Source organism: Arvicanthis niloticus, chromosome 2, assembly GCF_011762505.2.
Source record: "Arvicanthis niloticus isolate mArvNil1 chromosome 2, mArvNil1.pat.X, whole genome shotgun sequence".
Taxonomy (NCBI): domain Eukaryota; kingdom Metazoa; phylum Chordata; class Mammalia; order Rodentia; family Muridae; genus Arvicanthis; species Arvicanthis niloticus.
In genome coordinates, this window is record NC_047659.1 from 49,237,916 (window position 1) to 49,258,931 (window position 21,016).

The following is a 21,016-nucleotide window of genomic DNA, read 5'->3' on the forward strand; positions in this document are numbered from 1 at the left end:
AAGTTTATATTAAAAATAATAAACTAATTTTTAACAGCAAACAATATATATTTGCTATAAGATTTAGTGTGGCTGTAAGGGAAGGAGAAGCTCTAAATGAATGCTACAAGGACCAAAAACCTGAGGAAAATAACCAAAACCATTTTCTTGATTTCTATCAGAACAGACTGAAGAACAGTGCTAACAGCTAGTAAGGGATGGAGATGATGTTATAGGATAGTAAGGGACGAAGACGGTGTTATAGGATAGTAAGGGATGGAGATGATGTTATAGGATAGTAAGGGATGGAGATGATGTTATAGGATAGTAAGGGGTGGAGATGTCATAGGATAGTAAGGGATGCAGATGTTATAGGATAGTAAGGGATGCAGATGTTATAGGATAGTAAGGGATGCAGATGTCATAGGATAGTAAAGGATGCAGATGTCATAGGATAGTAAGGGATGGAGATGTTATAGGATAGTAAGGGATGCAGATGTCATAGGATAGTAAAGGATGGAGATGTTATAGGATAGTAAGGGATGCAGATGTTATAGGATAGTAAGGGATGCAGATGTCATAGGATAGTAAGGGATGCAGATGTTATAGGATAGTAAGGGATGCAGATGTCATAGGATAGTAAAGGATGTAGATGTCATAAGGGATGCAGATGTCATAGGATAGTAAGGGATGCAGATGTCATAGGATAGTAAGGGATGCAGATGTTATAGGATAGTAAGGGATGCAGATGTCATAGGATAGTAAGGGATGGAGATGTTATAGGATAGTAAGGGATGCAGATGTCATAGGATAGTAAGGGATGCAGATGTCATAGGATAGTAAGGGATGCAGATGTCATAGGATAGTAAGGGATGGAGATGTTATAGGATAGTAAGGGATGGAGATGTTATAGGATAGTAAGGGGTGGAGATGTTATAGGATAGTAAGGGATGCAGATGTCATAGGATAGTAAGGGATGCAGATGTCATAGGATAGTAAGGGATGGAGATGTCATAGGATAGTAAGGGATGCAGATGTCATAGGGTAGTAAGGGATGCAGATGTTATAGGATAGTAAGGGATGCAGATGTCATAGGGTAGTAAGGGGGTGGAGATGTTATAGGATAGTAAGGGATGCAGTAGGATGCAGATAGTAAGTAAGGATGCAGATGTATAGATCATAAGGATATGTATAGGATAGATGCAGATGCAGATGTCATAGGATAGTAAGGGATGCAGATGTCATGGATAGTAAATATGCAGATAGTAAGGATAGAGAAGATGCAGATGATAGGATAGTAAGGGATCATAGGATAATAAGTGTTAGAGGATGAGTGAGATGTCATAGGATAGTAATGTGTAATAGGAGATGTATAGGGATATAGGATAGATATAGGATAGTAATATGGAGATAGATATAGGATAGTATAGATGTAGATGATAGTAATATGCAGAGGAGTAAGTCATAGGAAGGATAGATGCAGGATAGTAAGGGATCAGATGTTATAGGATAGTAAGGGATAGCAGATAGTATAGGAGTAGCAGATGTCATAGGATAGTAAGGGATGAGATGGATAGATAAGTCATAGGATGCAGATTATAGGATAGTAAGGGATGCAGATGTCATAGGGTAGTAAGGGATGCAGATGTCATAGGATAGTAAGGGATGCAGATGTTATAGGATAGTAAGGGATGCAGATGTCATAGGATAGTAAGGGATGCAGATGTCATAGGATAGTAAGGGATGGAGATGTTATAGGATAGTAAGGGATGGAGATATTATAGGATAGTAAGGGATGGAGATGTTATAGGATAGTAAGGGATGCAGATGTCATAGGGTAGTAAGGGATGCAGATGTTATAGGATAGTAAGGGATGCAGATGTCATAGGGTAGTAAGGGATGCAGATGTTATAGGATAGTAAGGGATGCAGATGTCATAGGATAGTAAGGGATGCAGATGTCATAGGATAGTAAGGGATGCAGATGTCATAGGATAGTAAGGGATGCAGATGTCATAGGATAGTAAGGGATGCAGATGTTATAGGATAGTAAGGGATGCAGATGTTATAGGATAGTAAGGGATGCAGATGTTATAGGATAGTAAGGGATGCAGATGTCATAGGATAGTAAGGGATGCAGATGTTATAGGATAGTAAGGGATGGAGATGTTATAGGATAGTAAGGGATGGAGATATTATAGGATAGTAAGGGATGGAGATGTCATAGGATAGTAAGGGATGCAGATGTCATAGGGTAGTAAGGGATGCAGATGTTATAGGATAGTAAGGGATGCAGATGTCATAGGATAGTAAGGGATGCAGATGTTATAGGATAGTAAGGGATGCAGATGTCATAGGATAGTAAGGGATGCAGATGTCATAGGATAGTAAGGGATGCAGATGTCATAGGATAGTAAGGGATGCAGATGTTATAGGATAGTAAGGGATGCAGATGTCATAGGATAGTAAGGGATGCAGATGTCATAGGATAGTAAGGGATGCAGATGTTATAGGATAGTAAGGGGTGGAGATGTCATAGGATAGTAAGGGGTGGAGATGTTATAGGATAGTAAGGGATGCAGATGTCATAGGATAGTAAGGGATGGAGATGTTATAGGATAGTAAGGGGTGGAGATGTTATAGGATAGTAAGGGATGGAGATGTCATAGGATAGTAAGGGATGCAGATGTTATAGGATAGTAAGGGATGCAGATGTCATAGGATAGTAAGGGATGCAGATGTCATAGGATAGTAAGGGATGCAGATGTCATAGGATAGTAAGGGATGGAGATGTTATAGGATAGTAAGGGATGCAGATGTTATAGGATAGTAAGGGATGCAGATGTCATAGGATAGTAGGGATGCAGATGTCATAGGATAGTAAGGGATGGAGATGTCATAGGATAGTAAAGGGTGGAGATGTTATAGGATAGTAAGGGATGCAGATGTCATAGGATAGTAAGGGATGGAGATGTTATAGGATAGTAAGGGATGCAGATGTCATAGGATAGTAAGGGATGCAGATGTCATAGGATAGTAAGGGATGGAGATGTTATAGGATAGTAAGGGGTGGAGATGTTATAGGATAGTAAGGGATGCAGATGTCATAGGATAGTAAGGGATGCAGATGTCATAGGATAGTAAGGGATGCAGATGTCATAGGATAGTAAGGGATGCAGATGTCATAGGATAGTAAGGGATGCAGATGTCATAGGATAGTAAGGGATGCAGATGTCATAGGATAGTAAGGGATGCAGATGTCATAGGATAGTAAGGGATGCAGATGTTATAGGATAGTAAGGGATGCAGATGTTATAGGATAGTAAGGGATGCAGATGTTATAGGATAGTAAGGGATGCAGATGTCATAGGATAGTAAGGGATGCAGATGTCATAGGATAGTAAGGGATGCAGATGTCATAGGATAGTAAGGGATGCAGATGTCATAGGATAGTAAGGGATGCAGATGTTATAGGATAGTAAGGGATGCAGATGTTATAGGATAGTAAGGGATGCAGATGTTATAGGATAGTAAGGGATGCAGATGTCATAGGATAGTAAGGGATTCAGATGTTATAGGATAGTAAGGGATGGAGATGTTATAGGATAGTAAGGGATGGAGATATTATAGGATAGTAAGGGATGGAGATGTCATAGGATAGTAAGGGATGCAGATGTCATAGGGTAGTAAGGGATGCAGATGTTATAGGATAGTAAGGGATGCAGATGTCATAGGGTAGTAAGGGATGCAGATGTTATAGGATAGTAAGGGATGCAGATGTCATAGGATAGTAAGGGATGCAGATGTCATAGGATAGTAAGGGATGCAGATGTCATAGGATAGTAAGGGATGCAGATGTCATAGGATAGTAAGGGATGCAGATGTCATAGGATAGTAAGGGATGCAGATGTCATAGGATAGTAAGGGATGCAGATGTTATAGGATAGTAAGGGGTGGAGATGTCATAGGATAGTAAGGGGTGGAGATGTTATAGGATAGTAAGGGATGCAGATGTCATAGGATAGTAAGGGATGCAGATGTCATAGGATAGTAAGGGATGGAGATGTTATAGGATAGTAAGGGGTGGAGATGTTATAGGATAGTAAGGGATGGAGATGTCATAGGATAGTAAGGGATGCAGATGTTATAGGATAGTAAGGGATGCAGATGTCATAGGATAGTAAGGGATGCAGATGTCATAGGATAGTAAGGGATGCAGATGTCATAGGATAGTAAGGGATGCAGATGTTATAGGATAGTAAGGGATGCAGATGTTATAGGATAGTAAGGGATGCAGATGTCATAGGATAGTAAGGGATGCAGATGTTATAGGATAGTAAGGGATGCAGATGTTATAGGATAGTAAGGGATGCAGATGTTATAGGATAGTAAGGGATGCAGATGTCATAGGATAGTAGGGATGCAGATGTCATAGGATAGTAAGGGATGGAGATGTCATAGGATAGTAAAGGGTGGAGATGTTATAGGATAGTAAGGGATGCAGATGTCATAGGATAGTAAGGGATGCAGATGTTATAGGATAGTAAGGGATGCAGATGTCATAGGGTAGTAAGGGATGCAGATGTTATAGGATAGTAAGGGATGCAGATGTCATAGGATAGTAAGGGATGGAGATGTTATAGGATAGTAAGGGATGCAGATGTTATAGGATAGTAAGGGATGCAGATGTCATAGGGTAGTAAGGGATGCAGATGTCATAGGATAGTAAGGGATGGAGATGTTATAGGATAGTAAGGGATGCAGATGTTATAGGATAGTAAGGGATGCAGATGTCATAGGATAGTAGGGATGCAGATGTCATAGGATAGTAAAGGATGGAGATGTCATAGGATAGTAAGGGGTGGAGATGTTATAGGATAGTAAGGGATGCAGATGTCATAGGATAGTAAGGGATGGAGATGTTATAGGATAGTAAGGGGTGGAGATGTTATAGGATAGTAAGGGGTAGAGATGTCATAGGATAGTAAGGGGTGGAGATGTTATAGGATAGTAAGGGGTAGAGATGTTATAGGATACTGAGAGGAAGCAATGATCTTGGCTTTGGACATACTGGTCTTGATGTATCTACTTAAGTCCCTGAGGTTCAAAATGTATTCCTTTATAGACAGCCGCTGGCCAAGACAACAAATGCACAATGAACACAGATGGCTATGAAGTAGACAAGCTGTTTACCACAAATGGATTGCACATCATGTTAAAAACACAAACTGATATAAACTGGGAGAATTACCAGCTGACCTGGAAGTTTGAGATCATAATTAAAGTACACACTTCAAGACAATGTCTATTTCATATTCTTCTTAGCATTCTCCTGCCATATATCTGGTTTAAAATGGAAGAACTATGTTATATTTCATGCATAAATTATTCACAATATACATGCATAAATTCCTCTTCCTATCCTCACCTGTGCCTTTCTTTTCTCCATATTTCTTTCCAGTTAACAATCCTGTGGTGATTTTCAATAACAAAAGATAGACTATAGGTCCTCACAGACCTGTAAGTGGAAAACACTTCCTTCAAACTGATACTCACCCATTCTCTAACCTCAGCTCACTGTGCCAGGTGGATGGGGATAAGCAGAACAACAGGCCCAGAAGGTGAGGAGGGGGAGGAGCCTGTTACTCCACACTAAAGCCACAGTGCTCCAGGCTGATGGCTGAGGAGGGGAGAACTACACAATGACTGCACCTGAAGACAAGCTGAGCCTGAGCTCAAGTTACTCAAGTCTTAGAACTTACACCAGATCTTGGGAAAATAGAAAACAGCAGTCAAGAGAGCAGGGTTTTGCTCTTCCTCCTCCTGAGTTATTCCGATCCACTGGCTGTTCCTCAAGGCTCACTTATCCTAGACAATCACATGACTGCCACAAATGGGAAAAGCAGGATTCCGGTAGAAACTTAAAAGACTAGAAAGACAAATAAACTGCCTTTAAGGACTTTGGATAGAGCTGAAGGATGTCTCCAACATGCACAGGCCCTGTGTTTGAGGCCACCCGAAAAGCAGAAACAAAACCAAAAGCTAGGAAAAGTTAAAAAAAAAAACCTTCAAGTAATTCTGTGAGTTTCCCCAAATCAGTCTTCTAGTAAAATTGGTAGTAAAATAACAAAGATATTTGAGTTACCAAAGTAGACATTTTTCCCTATATACCACAATTAAAATGAGCAACACATCTAAGTAATTGAAGAGGGATTTATACATCACAATTTGTAACAAAAGGCAAAGTTCTACAAATGCTGTGATCCTTTCCCAGAATACAACGGCCCCAGAACTCATTGTGATATGACACTGAACTGAACCAGTCAGGTTATGAGGAAGGTTAACTGATTCTCATCTATGGCTGAGAATGGATCCCATGCTCACTCACAGAGACAGAAGCAATGGAGAAGGAGTCTGGCTAGCTGTCTTAAGCACTGACAGCGTTCTATGCTCTCTGTGTTCTATCATTTCTTCACCACTTCCTTTGGAAGTTACAGCTGCTTTTTAGTCTTTTCAAAGATGAGACCAGTGTGAAACAACCCATGAGGAGATGGACAAAGACAAACAATAATTCTGTCTTTGGACAAGTGGAAGCACAGTGTTTAAAAGCACACTCTAAGCCTCACTGGCTTAAAATGCTAGCACAACTTGTATGTGTGACCTTGGTTGGCCATGTTAATCAACCTCCTTCAAGCCTTCTGTTTCTTCAACAGTAAATTAAAAAAAAAAAAAAAAAAAAAAAAAAAACAGTAATAATAATAATGATGATGATGATATCGAGTTGTCTTGAAGATTAAGTGCACTCAGCAGCCCGGCACAGGTAAGCCCAGTGGACAGGTATGCTACTATTTCCATTCTTATGATTGGTTTGAGTGCAGTGCTAATAGAAATGCTTGTTTCTTGGTACCACATTGTCAGCTAAGAACAGTCAAAACATTATGTGAAGTTGAATTGTAAAGAACCACGAGCTCTCAAGAAAAGCTACTTCAACCAAAATTCTACTTAAGAAATGACATTGGCTGTAGGTTCATCAGTTACAAAGAACTGATTTAGTATCTTTCCTTATTCAAGAATAGAGGGAAGCTGACACAGCAAGATAGAGAGCAAGGGACTGACAAACATATCTGAATCCTTAATCACCAAGGGTTACCATTCATGGGAATTTTTAAAGGTTCTCAAAGCTATTAAAATGGTAATTAGGCCCCAAGAAAATAAGAACCAATTCAATTACATGCTGGATGTCTTTATATTTTAAAGCCCTCTATTAAGAGGGTTTAAAATACAGTACACTTATAATTGCATATCTATGACCAACCTTAAAGCCAAAGTGTACGTTCCTGGCTGCCGCTGGCTCTCACGGATGAGGTAGCTCCCCTCAGCCACGCTCAGGAGCTGGTCAGTCTCTTCTCTAGAGATCATTCCATGAAACCTACAGAATAAGGCCAGTTCAGAGACACAGCTTCTCATGTTTTTCAATATAACAGTACAAGCACCCCCTGCCCTCATCTGTTGTTCTCAGCCACAGTGCAAGGAAAAGCACTCAGGTTTAACTGTGCTTGTGTCTCTAGGCTTGGCTCCTGGCTAGCTTCTCTGTGATAAGAAAAGTGCCAAAATGGCTACTGAGTCTAGTTCCCAACCCAGAACCAAAATCCATATCCATCTAAGGCAGAACCCTCAAACCTCACCCAAGAGGACCATGCTTTCTCATGTGGCCATTTGACCATATAGGCTTGCTAAAAAATACTACACAGAAATGTATCTTTTCTTTTTCCCATTTGGTGCTATGATCCAAACTTCGAGCTGGACGTCCATGCTGGCAACTTTCCAGGGCCCTGGGTTGTCTTTATTTAGCATGATCACCCAGGGACGTGCATATTGTGCATCACTCAATATTCAAACCACAAGCAAACAGTGCAGCACTTGCCTTCGCTTCCTGCCCAAATCTATCTTTCATTAACAAAGAAAAAAGGAAGAATAAACACAAATAATAAATAAATCCTTTATGCAAAGATTCATCTACAACAACCTGATATAAAACACTGAGAAAATAAAAATGAGAGTGGTGGCAGACATCTAAAACATGGAATCATTTGGATGTGTATGATGATTTACCATTTGTAAACTCACACACCAGATTCTTTTAGGAACTCAAAGACTATCAAAGACCATGAGCCATGGTCATGCCATCTGAATGCGCTGCTTTAGTGTGTTCTCCCATCTGACAGCACATCTGAGCTCCCCTTATCCACATAAAGACAAACCATTCAAAAGAAGCTGAGGCCCAGCAAACTCCTTTACAGGGAGACAGAGTTTCACCTAAAGAGGAGACTTAATGTGATATCACACCACACACAAATCTTATCACAATCTAGCCTATCTCCCATTCATTCTCCTAAGGGACAAAGTATATTTTCTAAAAATCATTTCTCCCCTAAATGGCCTGCAATGTCCCTAAGGGCATTTTAAATTACTAAAAAAGTAAATAAATAATAAAATATTAATATACAAATTCAGACAATTCACTGGGTAGTCAGTACTTCTCCAGTGATGCCCTTGTTTGCACTACATCAACCATGCTGTGATCTGTCTGTTAAATTTATCTCAAAGGCTCAGGGGTCACAGCAGAACATGGAGACAGTTTCTCTCATCACAGCTGCCTCACTGCTTAAGGAAGCATTGCAGCTTCCACAGTACAAAAGGACAATAGTCACTTGACTTTGTAATAAATTTAAAGGCCCTCTTTATTGGTGCCTTAATAACCCAGGAATTTTGCTGGGGTAATTGGCAACTCTCTAAAGTTTTTCCTTGTGAGTATGGCTTAGTCTCTGAACAGTATTAAAATTGTTCATGGCAATAATGTTTAAATCACATCAATCAGAAATGCTCTCATTGGTCTCCTGAATTTTTCATTTCCATGAACTTCTTAATCATTTAAAACTAGGTCCACAGGCAATACACTGAAACTGGTGCAAGCAAGACTGTAACCCACCCCTGATGTGAGGCCCTCATTAGATTAGTATATGTGCCATCAATGAATAAATCTGGCAAATATGGTAGCTGTTTTTTAAAAAAATCAATCATCTTAAAGCAATAAAACTCAAATTTTGGAAGACCCTTTGACAACAAAATTTAAAGACCCTTAAAATAATTCATACCAGTTAATCCAATAATTGTATCCCTTTAAAACTGTACAGTAAGAAGCTTCTCAAAATTACCATTAGCATTAGAGATTAAGCCTCCTAATCCATAAATCTCCAGTCTAAAATTGGATACACTCCTGTGTCCAGCATTCCTGCTGAGAGCCTCAATCAGAAGGTCAACTGAAGAACCCTTAAGGTCACTGGTCCTCAGCTCTGCAGTTACCTCATCTCAACCCACAGGTACTGTGCGCGCGCGCGTGCGCACATGCGTATGTGTCCATCCGTCTGCCTGTCAATCCATCCATCCATCCATCCATCCACTCTGGGTTTTTTGGCTGTCCTGAAATTTGCTCTGTAGATGAGGATAGCCTTGAAATCACAGAGACCCTCCTGCCTCTACCTCCTGAGTGCTGAAATTAAAGGCATGTGCCATCACTACCTGTCCCACACCTGGAATTTTAAGTAATTTAGAAATATTTGCAATATACATTGTTATCTGATATTACCCCAATGAAAAACAAAAGTTTTTATCTGGGGAGTGATACGGATTATAGATGTTTTTTATTCTTTTCTTCAAAGTGCTATATTTCTATTTCATAGTAATCAGAAAAATTAAGACCTTAAACACTAAAACAGCATTTGGAATAACTTTTGGTATAGTTTGTTGCCCAACTGGAGGTCCTTGGTCCCATGAAGGCTGGATGCCCCAGTGTGGGAGAATTCGAGGGCAGGAAGGTGAGAGTAGGTGAGTGGGGGCACATCCTCATAGAAGCAGGAGGAGGGAGGATGGGATGGGGAAAGGGGATAACTCTGAAATGTAAATAAAATATCCAATAAAAAAGTATTATAATGCTCATTATCAACATTAAGTAGAAAACTCAAATTACAAGCTTGTATGGACAAGATGTTTATAAAACCTGAGAGGAGACTAATGTATTGGCACATGCCTATAATTTTACACAAAAGGAAGCTGGCCTTCATAGTGATCCATTGCTTTAAATAGATTATGTTAGGAAGGGGGCTGGAGAGATGGCTTAGTGGTTAAGAGCACTGGCTGCTCTTCCAGAGGACCTGGCTTCAATTCCCAGCACCAATATGGCAGCTTTTAATTCCAGTTCCAGGTGATCCAACATCCTCAATCAAACATACATGCAGGCAAAACACCAATGCACATTAAAAAATAATAATAACATTAGGAAAATATCTTCAGAAAGTAGTACATAAAAAATTTTGACATATCTCTGAATAACATGAATCCTTTTTTTCTGGTCTGATACTACATAATACAGAAAACTAGAAAGGGGGTAAATATAAAATAAATTGTCCATACCTACTGAATCTATAGGTATGTTTTATTATATTTAGTACATAAATATATACACTTTCTTGACATCCATCTAGAAGTATGTATTTATATGGCTTGCTTTTTTAGCATTATTGCACATTTGTTATCACAGTATTTTCTTTTTATACTTGTCTTTATTTTCCAATTTAGACCAGTTAGAATTATACCTGTAATCAAAGAAAAAGAATTCAATTCCACCAACTAGAATATTTCTCTCATCCTGTGTTTTTACCAAAACCATGCATTTACTTGTATCTTTTACATATGACAATCTATGAGATACTTTCTGATAATCCATACTTACTCTCTTCCATAATACTTTGGTCTGTTTTCTACCTATAGGAAAAGAAAGAACAATGAATATTTATGAAATTAAAATGCACAAAATTTAACTCAACACTAAACTAAAGCACATACCAAGAAAAAGAATCTACGTAACACTTTTAATAGACAGAAGATGGATTCTAAGTTTATTAATTAACTGGATTTATTATTTCTTTTTCCTAGACCTGTTTCTGCATCCATGCTGTGCGTGTCAACAGTTGAACTATGTTTTGTTTCTAGGTAGTAATGAACAAGAAAAGATACTTAATCACATTATTCAAAGAGTAAAATATCCACAGAACTTAGTGCTCAACAGTGTCACATTAGACTATGGCTCTTCCCCATCGTCCCCAGTCCTCTTCCTTCCCAATCCTCCATTCTCTATTTCGTTACAGACATTATAACATAGCATCACTTTCTGCTTCCCACCAGGTCTCCTCCTGCCAGCTTCTCCTCCTACAGCATTTCACAGCATGCAACTCATCTGTAAGCATAGATTCTGAGGGTCTCCTTCTGGGCAGACAGGAAGATAGAGATCTACCCAATTCCTTCAAGAAATACTGAAGAAAAATTTTTTAAAGAAAATTGTTTCTATTATTTGTGTTTGTGGACATGGGAGGGGTGTCCATGCCCCATCAGGAGAAGTGGAAGTCAAGAGGACAACCTGCAGAAGGTGGTTCTCTCCTTCCACCATGTGGATGTTAGGAATTGAACTCAGGTCATCAGGCATGGCTGCAAGTGCCTTTATCCTCTGAGCCATCTTGCCAGCTCCTTATCTATTTTTTATGTGCAGGGGACATAACACTGAATTAAAACCAAAATTATTCTATTTTGAAAATACGTTGTAAGGATGAGAAACACACAATAATATTGGTTTTGCTGTTGTCTGTTTTTTAAGTGATAAGAACACCAGAAAATACAGGAGTAGCAAATGGTACTAAAGGCAGTAACAGGAGACTAATAGCTATAGGTTGGTGGTCAGAAAAGGCCATTTTGAGATGATATTTAAGTGGGTTTCTGAACAACAACCTAGCTCTAGCCACAAAACCACAGCAATGGAAAGGCCTTTTCCTATGAGGTAATCTAGGTTCTAAGGAATCCTGCTATTTGCTATGTTTTAATTATATTTAAAGATCATTTAGTCTCCACAATAAGGTAATAATGATTCTACTCTGACTTTGTAAAAGAATCTTATCATTTCCAGTTTTTAACTTGTTTTTCATGATAAAGTTTTAATTGATGAAAGCATATATGTTGTATAATTAACACCTGTGTGTATTATGATTTATAACATCATATGTGTTCACTGTGGAGCGATTAAAATAATTAACATTCATTATCTCACAGATTTAAAATCTGTACTCTTGAAGTATTCCTGTTTTAATGGAAATGTTATATTCATTAACCAACACCTTTCCAGTCACCAACCACCGCAGCATCAAATAACTACTGTCTGCACTTGAACTGAACGTTTTATATTCTACAGAGTGAGATTATAAGTGTTTGACTTTCTGGGCCTGGCTTATTTCACTTACTATAATATCCTTCAGGTTCATCCACAATAGTGCAAATAATAGGACTTGCTTCTTTTAAAGACTGTATTGTCATGAAATACAGTATTTCATCATGTATATAAATGCGTTTTCTTTACCCACTCATTCACTGACTAGACTATCCTGGCCATTGTGACTAATACGGCAATGAGCATTGAGAGCACAGTTATGTCTTCCTTCATTTCTTTTGGATGAGTACTAAATAGCAAGGCTGCTGCACTGTAAGGAACAGAAAGAAACTGAGGACCACGGAAGCTAGATTTGTTATTCAAGATATTGCCTGTTCAAGGGGTAGAGATCAAGTTAATACTGGAATTTTTATGCAGAGCCAAAGAGGTCCTCCTTCTGCCTGTTTGATGATGTCTCACTTGATTCAGGTTGAGTGACACTTCCCAAAGCAACGTCAAAGCCTGCAAAGTGATCTGTGGTTCTGCAACAAGCCTGGCTGCCAAGTCTGGATTTCCTATTCCCTGGTCCTCCAGATCTAGTACTGTTTCTCACAAATTTGAAATATTTATTGCCAACATAGCAGGAAATCTGTTTCAGTGACAATGTCATGCATCCTCAAAAGAACACCTTAATCTAGCCCAGTATATACCAAATCTCTGAGGCATCTTCAAATTCTCCCCATTGTAGAATTATGGTAACAACATTCTACATTTGTTTCCTAAATTCATACTACAAACAAGTGACAAAGTTTCCTTTCTGATACATACTCTTTTTTTTTTTTGCATAGTGACAAACTTTTCTGCTGGTTGTCCCCTGTCTTATTAGTTTTCAGCTAATGTTTTTGTTTTCTCATGGGAATCATGATTCTACCTTTTCCTAAGAATTAGTCTTAAATAACAAGCTTTGGGAACTTTATTTCCGCTGCATTTGAAGCCAGGTTATTTATCTTCCAACATAAAACCCATCTGAATTGGTCTTTATTCCAACAATTTCTCAGCTCATAAAACTCAGTGCATGTCTTTTGAATCTAAGTAAGAAGGGGAGGTTTTCTTTAAAAAAAAAAAAAAAAAACTAGATCTTTTAGGGTTATCTAAGATATTTAGGGTTATATAAGGGTTATAAGATATAAGGGTTATCTAAGTAGTATCTGACATTAATGACTTACAGACATTACTTAGATAATCAAATTAAAAGATTAGTTAGTAATATAAAAAGGATTAACAATCTGCAATTAATTGACTTAAAATGTATCAAGTTGAAAATTTAAATGTCATGTAACAGTAGGAATAACATGATTATTTAAGCATTTATATGCTTTTTTATTATGTTTTTTAAAACATCTAATTGTTCTTGAAAGAAAAGAACTCTCTGTTTCCTGAGAATCAGATGAAGGAGATAAATCAAGAGATGCCTAGTCCCCTACAGTCACTTTTCCCTTACACTCACTCCACCAAACCACATGGATTCAGCTGCGTTAGACTCCTCTGTCTGCCCCTTCTTGGCTCTTCCCAGAACCAGTGTCCTACAGGTCCTTCCACTCATCCTTAGAAGTACTCCAACAATCTCCTAAGCCAGACATTTTGCTGCCAAAGGTCCATGTTCCTTCCTAATCCAGCTTCTACATTGCAGCCAAGTGATCAAAACCTAGTATGTTTTTCTGCTGAAAATAATTTTTATTTCTATAGCTACAAGGATGGGGCCTAAGCTCTACACTTAGTACATAAAATTATATTAAATTATTTTCTGTCTATGTAAATCTCTGGTATTATCTCTTGGCATTCTACCACAAGTTCCCTACAAGTAGGGGGAAAAAACCCAAACAAAGACCACAAAAACCGGATACATGGCATTGCTACTGGTTAATCTACTCCATTCTCTATGGAGGCTCTAAGCTCTTCCAGGAGAGAGAGATTGACTTAAATTCTGATGAGCTAATAGAAAGTAACCGTTCAGAGATCTGCCTACCTCTGCCTCCTGTGTGCTGGGATTAAAGGTCACATGGCTTGGCTCAATTTTTGTTCCCTTTAAAAAATTGATTTAAATCTCTCTTTTAATAGAAGAAATAATTCTACAATGACACTTTCAAATTCATTATCAGAATAAGTAATACAACATTTTAAAGTATAAAAACAATGTATAATTAAAGAAACTGACAATTTAAAACTATACAAACATGTTATATATCATGTTCTAAACAGCATACATATATCCAAAGAAACTACTAATAAAAATGAATTCATTGCAACATTATGGTGTGACCCAGAGAGAACTGTTATATTCACAAACCAGCCTCCAAGGACATCAGCATTTGGGAGACAAAAGAATCAAAGGGCTTTTGTTGTAACCACTATATCACACTCACCTCACAAGTGCAGGTGATCCTTCGAGGGTGAGGGGCTTCCTGCTGCAGCTGGTATACTACAAGAAGGTAGACATGCAAGATGTCACTTTCCCTTATATAGAATTTAGAAACATATTAGAAGAAACTGGTTACTTTTTACACTCATAAGGAAAATGCTGCAGTCCTATTTCCTGCTAAATACAAATTTGTCATGAACAAAACAAAGGCTGTCGACCAAAGTAAAGTTATCAAATTTTAGGAGAACAAAAGCAGAAATATTGTAATCCACACAACTATCTACTAGAACAGTGTTTCTCAACTTGCTGGTCATAACCCATTTGGAGATTAAACAATGTTTTCACGGGGATTGCCTAAAACTATCAGAAAACATAGATATTTACATTACTACTCATAATAGTAGCAAAATTACAGGTATGAAGTAGGAACAAAAATAATTTTATGGCTGGGGATCACCACAACATAAGGCACTGTATTAAAGGGGCTGTAGCGTTAGGATGGTTGGGAACCACTGTTCTAGAACAAATTGGGGCTGTAATTTTTTTTTTAAAGAATTATTTATTTAATGTATGTGAGTACACTGTAGCTGTCTTCAGACATACCAGAAGAGAGCATCAGATCCTATTACAGATGGTTATGAGCCACCATGTGGTTGCTGGGAATTGAACTCAGGACCTCTAGAAAAGCAGTCAGTGCTCTTAACCACTGAGCCATCCTCCAGCCCAGGGCTGTAATTTTTACACTCTTCTCTATAATCCATTCTTGTTTTTCCTAATATAAACATTATTTAAAGTTCATTATTATCAAACATAGGACTGAAATCAGGAGTTATAGGGCATAGTTAACATATACACTGTTTTTCTCCCTTATTTATATTGCAAACATCTATTTTCAAATATAATCTTCCTTAAAAAAAAAAATTTCAGAGACACAAGTTACTAGAACTTACTTAGTTTGGGCAACTTCAGCAAAAGAAACACCTTACCAAAGGAATGGATAATGTTTATGTATCTAAAAATGGATCGATGCTATTTAAACTGATAACATGACCTTTACCAGCCTTACATCAGGTTTTAAATTTAAAATGAGAATAAATAAGACTGGTGTTTGTCATAAGCAGCATGTAAATACGTTTGTCCTTCAGATTGTTTGTTTTCTAATTCTAAATGTGCAATCATAGGTAAATGAACTTAAATTGATAATGAATTAAATACTTACACAGTTTGTCAACATCATCAAACTACCCATACATCTGACACTTCAGACAATGCATGACTCATCTGAATGAGGTACCATTTTATAGGATTCATCTCTGGCCATTGTAATTCATATATATCATGGGAACATATATGACTATAAATAATTAGACAATATATACACATATAAAATTAGAATAAATAGAGAACACATCAGTTCTACTACTACATGTAGTAGTACATATAGTAATATATCAGTGCTGCTTACTACATGTGAAACATTTACAATACTCCTTGGTTGACAGTAAATATACCGTAAGAATATTATGTTTATAATGGTTATTAATATATGCAATTCACTATAATCCATAATATCATTTTGAGGACATCACTAGGACATAGTACTTGGATAGTGCTATGATGTAAAAGAAACTGAGTATAAGCAGCTAAGGGATGGTGAGAGCAGGTAGGAAACAGTCTTCCCCAGGGACGAGCTACCAATTGGTTATCAATCCCAAATGGTCAGCCCTGAAACATACACACAAGTAACATTATAAAAACTCAGCAGGATGTATTTATATATTTAGTAATATGAATGTATAAATCATACATATGTGTATATAACAACCATCAGTGAAAAAAATGGGTTATGAATTCGAAAGCAAGCAAGGAGGGTATACAAGAGGATTTGGGAAGTAAAGGGAATGGAGAATGATGTAATTATATTAAAGGGAATGGAGAATGATGTAATTATATTAAAGGGAATGGAGAATGATATAATTATATTATAAGCTCAAAAAATGAAAGAAACGATAAAAGTATTTTAAACGGCAACTGAGAATCTATAGTTTTACTTTTTAATATTAAAAAAAAACAAGTACTTCCTCAGAAATGTCTGAAATTCTGATACAAATGCTTTCCTTGGATTTTTTCTCATGACTACAAATATCCCTAAGCTGGTATATTAAAATAGTTCTAAATATCTTATTTCACTGAGTTAGTTTATTGAAAGTATGATGTGACATAATAATCTGAGAAATGATTCTGATATACAGAAGGGAGAAAGTGCACTGACATCAAGCATGGCCTGACAGTGAGGATGTGTGCATCACTCAGAAAGCCTTGCTCCCCACCCTAAGGAACCAAACGCAACATGAGACCATCCTCCGTCATGCTCCTTCCTGGAAAATACAACGAGAAGGTGAAAATCCACTTCACATGTCCGCTTTTGTCTGTAATTCCTAAATGATGTGCTGTCTTCTCTGTCAACAAAATATTCTAGAAAATACTATCACCTATAAAACTCCAATTATGACAGTTAAGCCACCGTCAAGAAGATTTAAAAACAAATTATCATTAGAACCTAAGTAAATGTGATTCCAAGAGTAGGGTTTCTGGTTTTAATTAGTAGGCATCTGCCTATCCAGGAGGTAAACAGGAGCCAGTAAGAATGAAGGCTAACAATACCGCACAACAGAGCCAACCAAGCTTTTACCCTGTGTTTTTCCTAACATTAAATCATATAGTTATTTTCATTTTCTTTCAGTACTTCTAATTCCCCAAAAAGGCATGGTTCTATTACTTGAAGAGAAATTTTTATATAAAATACCCTCTAAGTAAAATGCAAAGTACATATATGTATTTGGACATTAATAGCAAATACAGCAAATTTCGACTCACAGTACATCTCTGAAAAGTTTCATTTAAAAATTATAGGCAAGAGCCAGATGCAGTAGCACAAGCCAATAAGCTCAAAACTTGTAAGACTAAGGCAGAAACATTACCATGAGTTCAAGTCTAGTCTGAGCTACATAGTGAGTATCAAATCAGCCAAGCCTACATAAGCAAGACCATATGCCAGCGCTCTTCCAAAATAAATAAATATTTTAAAATCACACACAATAAAAAGGTCTAAATGATTCTGGCATTTCTCCCTTAGTTTAGAGCTTCTTTGAGTTAAAAGTTAACCGAATTAAAATTGGTAGGCATTAACTATTTGTGGAAAGTTATTAGCTAAATTCAAGATGACAGGAAACACAATTATAGAAAGTAATATATTCTCAGTCCTGTTAGAAGTATCAATGCTTATATGATTATTAGTGATATTCTCAGTCTCTAACAATAATAACAATCAAATTCTGAGATCACAAATTAGTGTGTGGTTTGTTTGCTTTAAAATTTGAATTCGTTTCAACAATATCGAAAGGAAATTCCTATTTCTCTCTTTAAAAAAAAACAAAAAAAAAAAAAACCAAAAAACATAAACCTCAGCTGTGACACCACTAGGTCCACAGAGGCTGTGACAACAAACAGTTGTTCTGGGCTACTCTCTACAAACCGCACCTCCACCCCCTCCACAACTTTCTCAGTCCCTACACCACACTTGTTTGCTAGTTATTCTGCTAAGACTTTTGTTTTATATTTGTTTAAGAAGGGTATTAAACACAATCCTGTTTCCCTATTGGTTTATATTTTTAAGATTTTTATGTTCCTGCATTTTTCTAAGTTCAACTGAACCCAAACTGGAAAACACATAGAGTAAAGCAACTGTCTCAAAGACTCACAGTTAACAACCAGTGGGACAGCTCAGCGCGTGGCTGAGCCCAGCAGCCTGAGAACTTGCACCAGGGGAAAGAACCAACTCCCACAAACTTTCCTCTGACCTCTCTATGGATGCCATGCCACACATATGTGTGCACACACAGACACACATGCATACATAAGTAAGTGAATAAAAGTAACTTAAAATATTTCTAAAGAACTACAGTAAAAGATTAGTTTCTTTCAGAATCACACTGTGAAAGGAGTATATCTCACAGTCCCCACCAAAATCCATCATACACAAAAACAGTTGACATCAAATCACCCACTTAAGTTTAATATATATAATACAGAAAAATAAAGTACAAACCTTGACTAAATGTTTTAGAAGTTTTTTAATAACTAGATTTAAGTCATAAGGAAAGATTCTAAATGCACTGTTAATTGAAAACTGACAACAGAATTGTCACACAAACACCTCCCCTTTATATGAGAAAGTAATTTTAAAATCATTTTTACCTCCTTTTACTGATTTTTCTGCTAACAGAGACTCCCCATTTATCATTTATATATTCCTTTTGACACATAATCAAGATGAGACTAATTAAACTGCTCGAAGCCTTAGTTTTTTCTCCATACATTAGCTTTAGCAGCTGTTCCAACAAGTCATCTCAAGTCCCAGTGCGTGGAATCCTGTACACTAAACAGCTGAGCTGCACCGCACACAGTAAACCACACAGAGCTCTGTAGAAAAACATTTTACTGTAAGTATTCCTTTTATGTTAATCCCAAACTTTGCTATCAATAATTACATTACTTATAAAAACACTATAATCCACATAATGAAGTTTATGTATATACTTACAGTAAGATTTCCAAACAGGAGGTCTATATTCATCTGTATCTGAAAGAATAAATTATCAAATTAGTATTACTGAACAGTTATATTTAAATAAGATGTTCCACTCATTAAATCACTCAGTACATATACTGTGCTCTATCTGTCCTAGAGCTAGGTACTAAAATGCATTCAAAGATTTTTTAGCTTTGATCCTTATTTTCTTAAAAATACCTTTAAAAAATATTTTAAGAAGTTATGGTATCTACTCAGTTATACAGCAAAAGAAAAAAAATCACAGTTAATTTTTACTTTCCATAATCATTTTTAATAGCTATTAAATAATACTCAATAAAGCTCCTGTTGATTTAGGTTTAATGATCATTTCACCCAAAAATTCCTCAAATCACTGGAATTTTTTTCTCTCCAGTCCAATTGACTACATAATGTTAACCTTCACAGATGTTCCTCTTTTTTTCCCCCATTGCTTTTTCGGAATTCTTGTACAACTAGTTAATTACCAACATGAAGAGAAGAGAGTACAACGAACAGATCCTAGTCCTCAAATGTCCCGGACAATCAAAACCAGGAAATGAGAAATGCTCCCATGGAAGAGAATGTCCCCAGGGACCAACAAAGAACAGGATGTGAACATCTGCTCTTCAAGTCCATTTCCTTCACTCCCTTGAGTTTAAGTAGGCAGTGGAAGGAGATGGAAATGCTGGCACATGAAGGGAATAGGATAAAGTAACAAGAGATAGGCAAACGGCCACGTGTGCTCTAGAATCTCACTGACCATAGATAGCTAAGGAGTCATTTGCCAACCAAAGCCTCTGTAAGTCTATGGAGTCAAATGAACAGACAGAATATTTCTAATGTGGTAGGTGTAGCCGGTTACATCACTGGCTCTGCTGGTATCTAAAATGAATCCATTAGGAAATCTTGTCCCCAAGGAGGCAAGAAAAATCCTGGAAAGTTTATTGAGGTTAAACCTAGCACTGAAGTAAAATGACCATAGAATCAAAACATTTAGTCCTCAATTCTCAACCTTTAAAATGCAACATCACACTTGGTTTATGATGTGTTACTATAAATCACACAAACACGGTGTCAGAGGGACACAGCAAAACTACCAACTCTGGACTTAAGGCATAAAATGGAAAATACTTGAATCATATAGAAACTGCTTAACAATCTAGAGAAGTATTAAAATATGCCTGCTAAATGAAGAAAAACTGCATGAATAAATAAATAATGAGGTCACAGAGCAAATAACAGTTGACTGTCCTTCTTTGCTATAGTACCAGTAGATAAAATCTCCACAAAACTGAATTTAGAAGAAATACTGAACTACAGCTCTTAGGAGAAGCACAGAGATCAGTTTCTAGATGTTTCGACACAACATTTTCATTAATCAAAACATAGCTTTGTTTTATGATTTTCTTAGAAAGTCCTTAACATACACTGTTGACTGGTTAACCTTGAATCCAGTCCTCCACACGTGTGCTATAGGTAGCAAGTCCGACACATGTACTTTCACTTTGAGCCGTTTCACAGCCTTCTCACATGCAGGAGCACCACACAGCATTGCAGCACCACACTAGGAGACACAGGCATATATCCAGAAACATCACTAACAGAAATGCCACAAAACACACCACAAAAGAATGCTTTGCAAAAGGAAAGCTGAGTGAGGAGGCAAGGACTGTGTATGACGGCTGGGCAGAGCCAGGTCACCCGGCTCAAATGTTCACAGATCTAGTAACATAAGTGACCTAGACAATGCTAAGGAG

The 21,016-nt window shown here is 37.3% G+C and overlaps 1 protein-coding gene across 3 annotated transcripts in view; it reads right to left on the reverse strand.

Annotated features, from left to right (window-relative positions):
• Positions 1-21,016, reverse strand: part of Chn1 (chimerin 1) — a 150,726-nt gene that overhangs the window by 85,700 nt on the left and 44,010 nt on the right. For 2 of the 3 annotated variants that reach the window (XM_034495622.2, XM_076928912.1), the window contains exons 2-5: positions 19,251-19,289; positions 14,652-14,707; positions 10,768-10,799; positions 7,294-7,407 (exon numbers count right to left, since the gene is read on the reverse strand). In XM_034495622.2, coding sequence (XP_034351513.1) covers positions 7,294-7,407; positions 10,768-10,799; positions 14,652-14,707; positions 19,251-19,289 — 241 coding nt within the window. Of the gene's footprint in view, positions 1-7,293; positions 7,408-10,767; positions 10,800-14,651; positions 14,708-18,904; positions 18,966-19,250; positions 19,290-21,016 lie in introns of those variants that run through there. The other variant, XM_076928911.1, reaches the window with a different exon arrangement.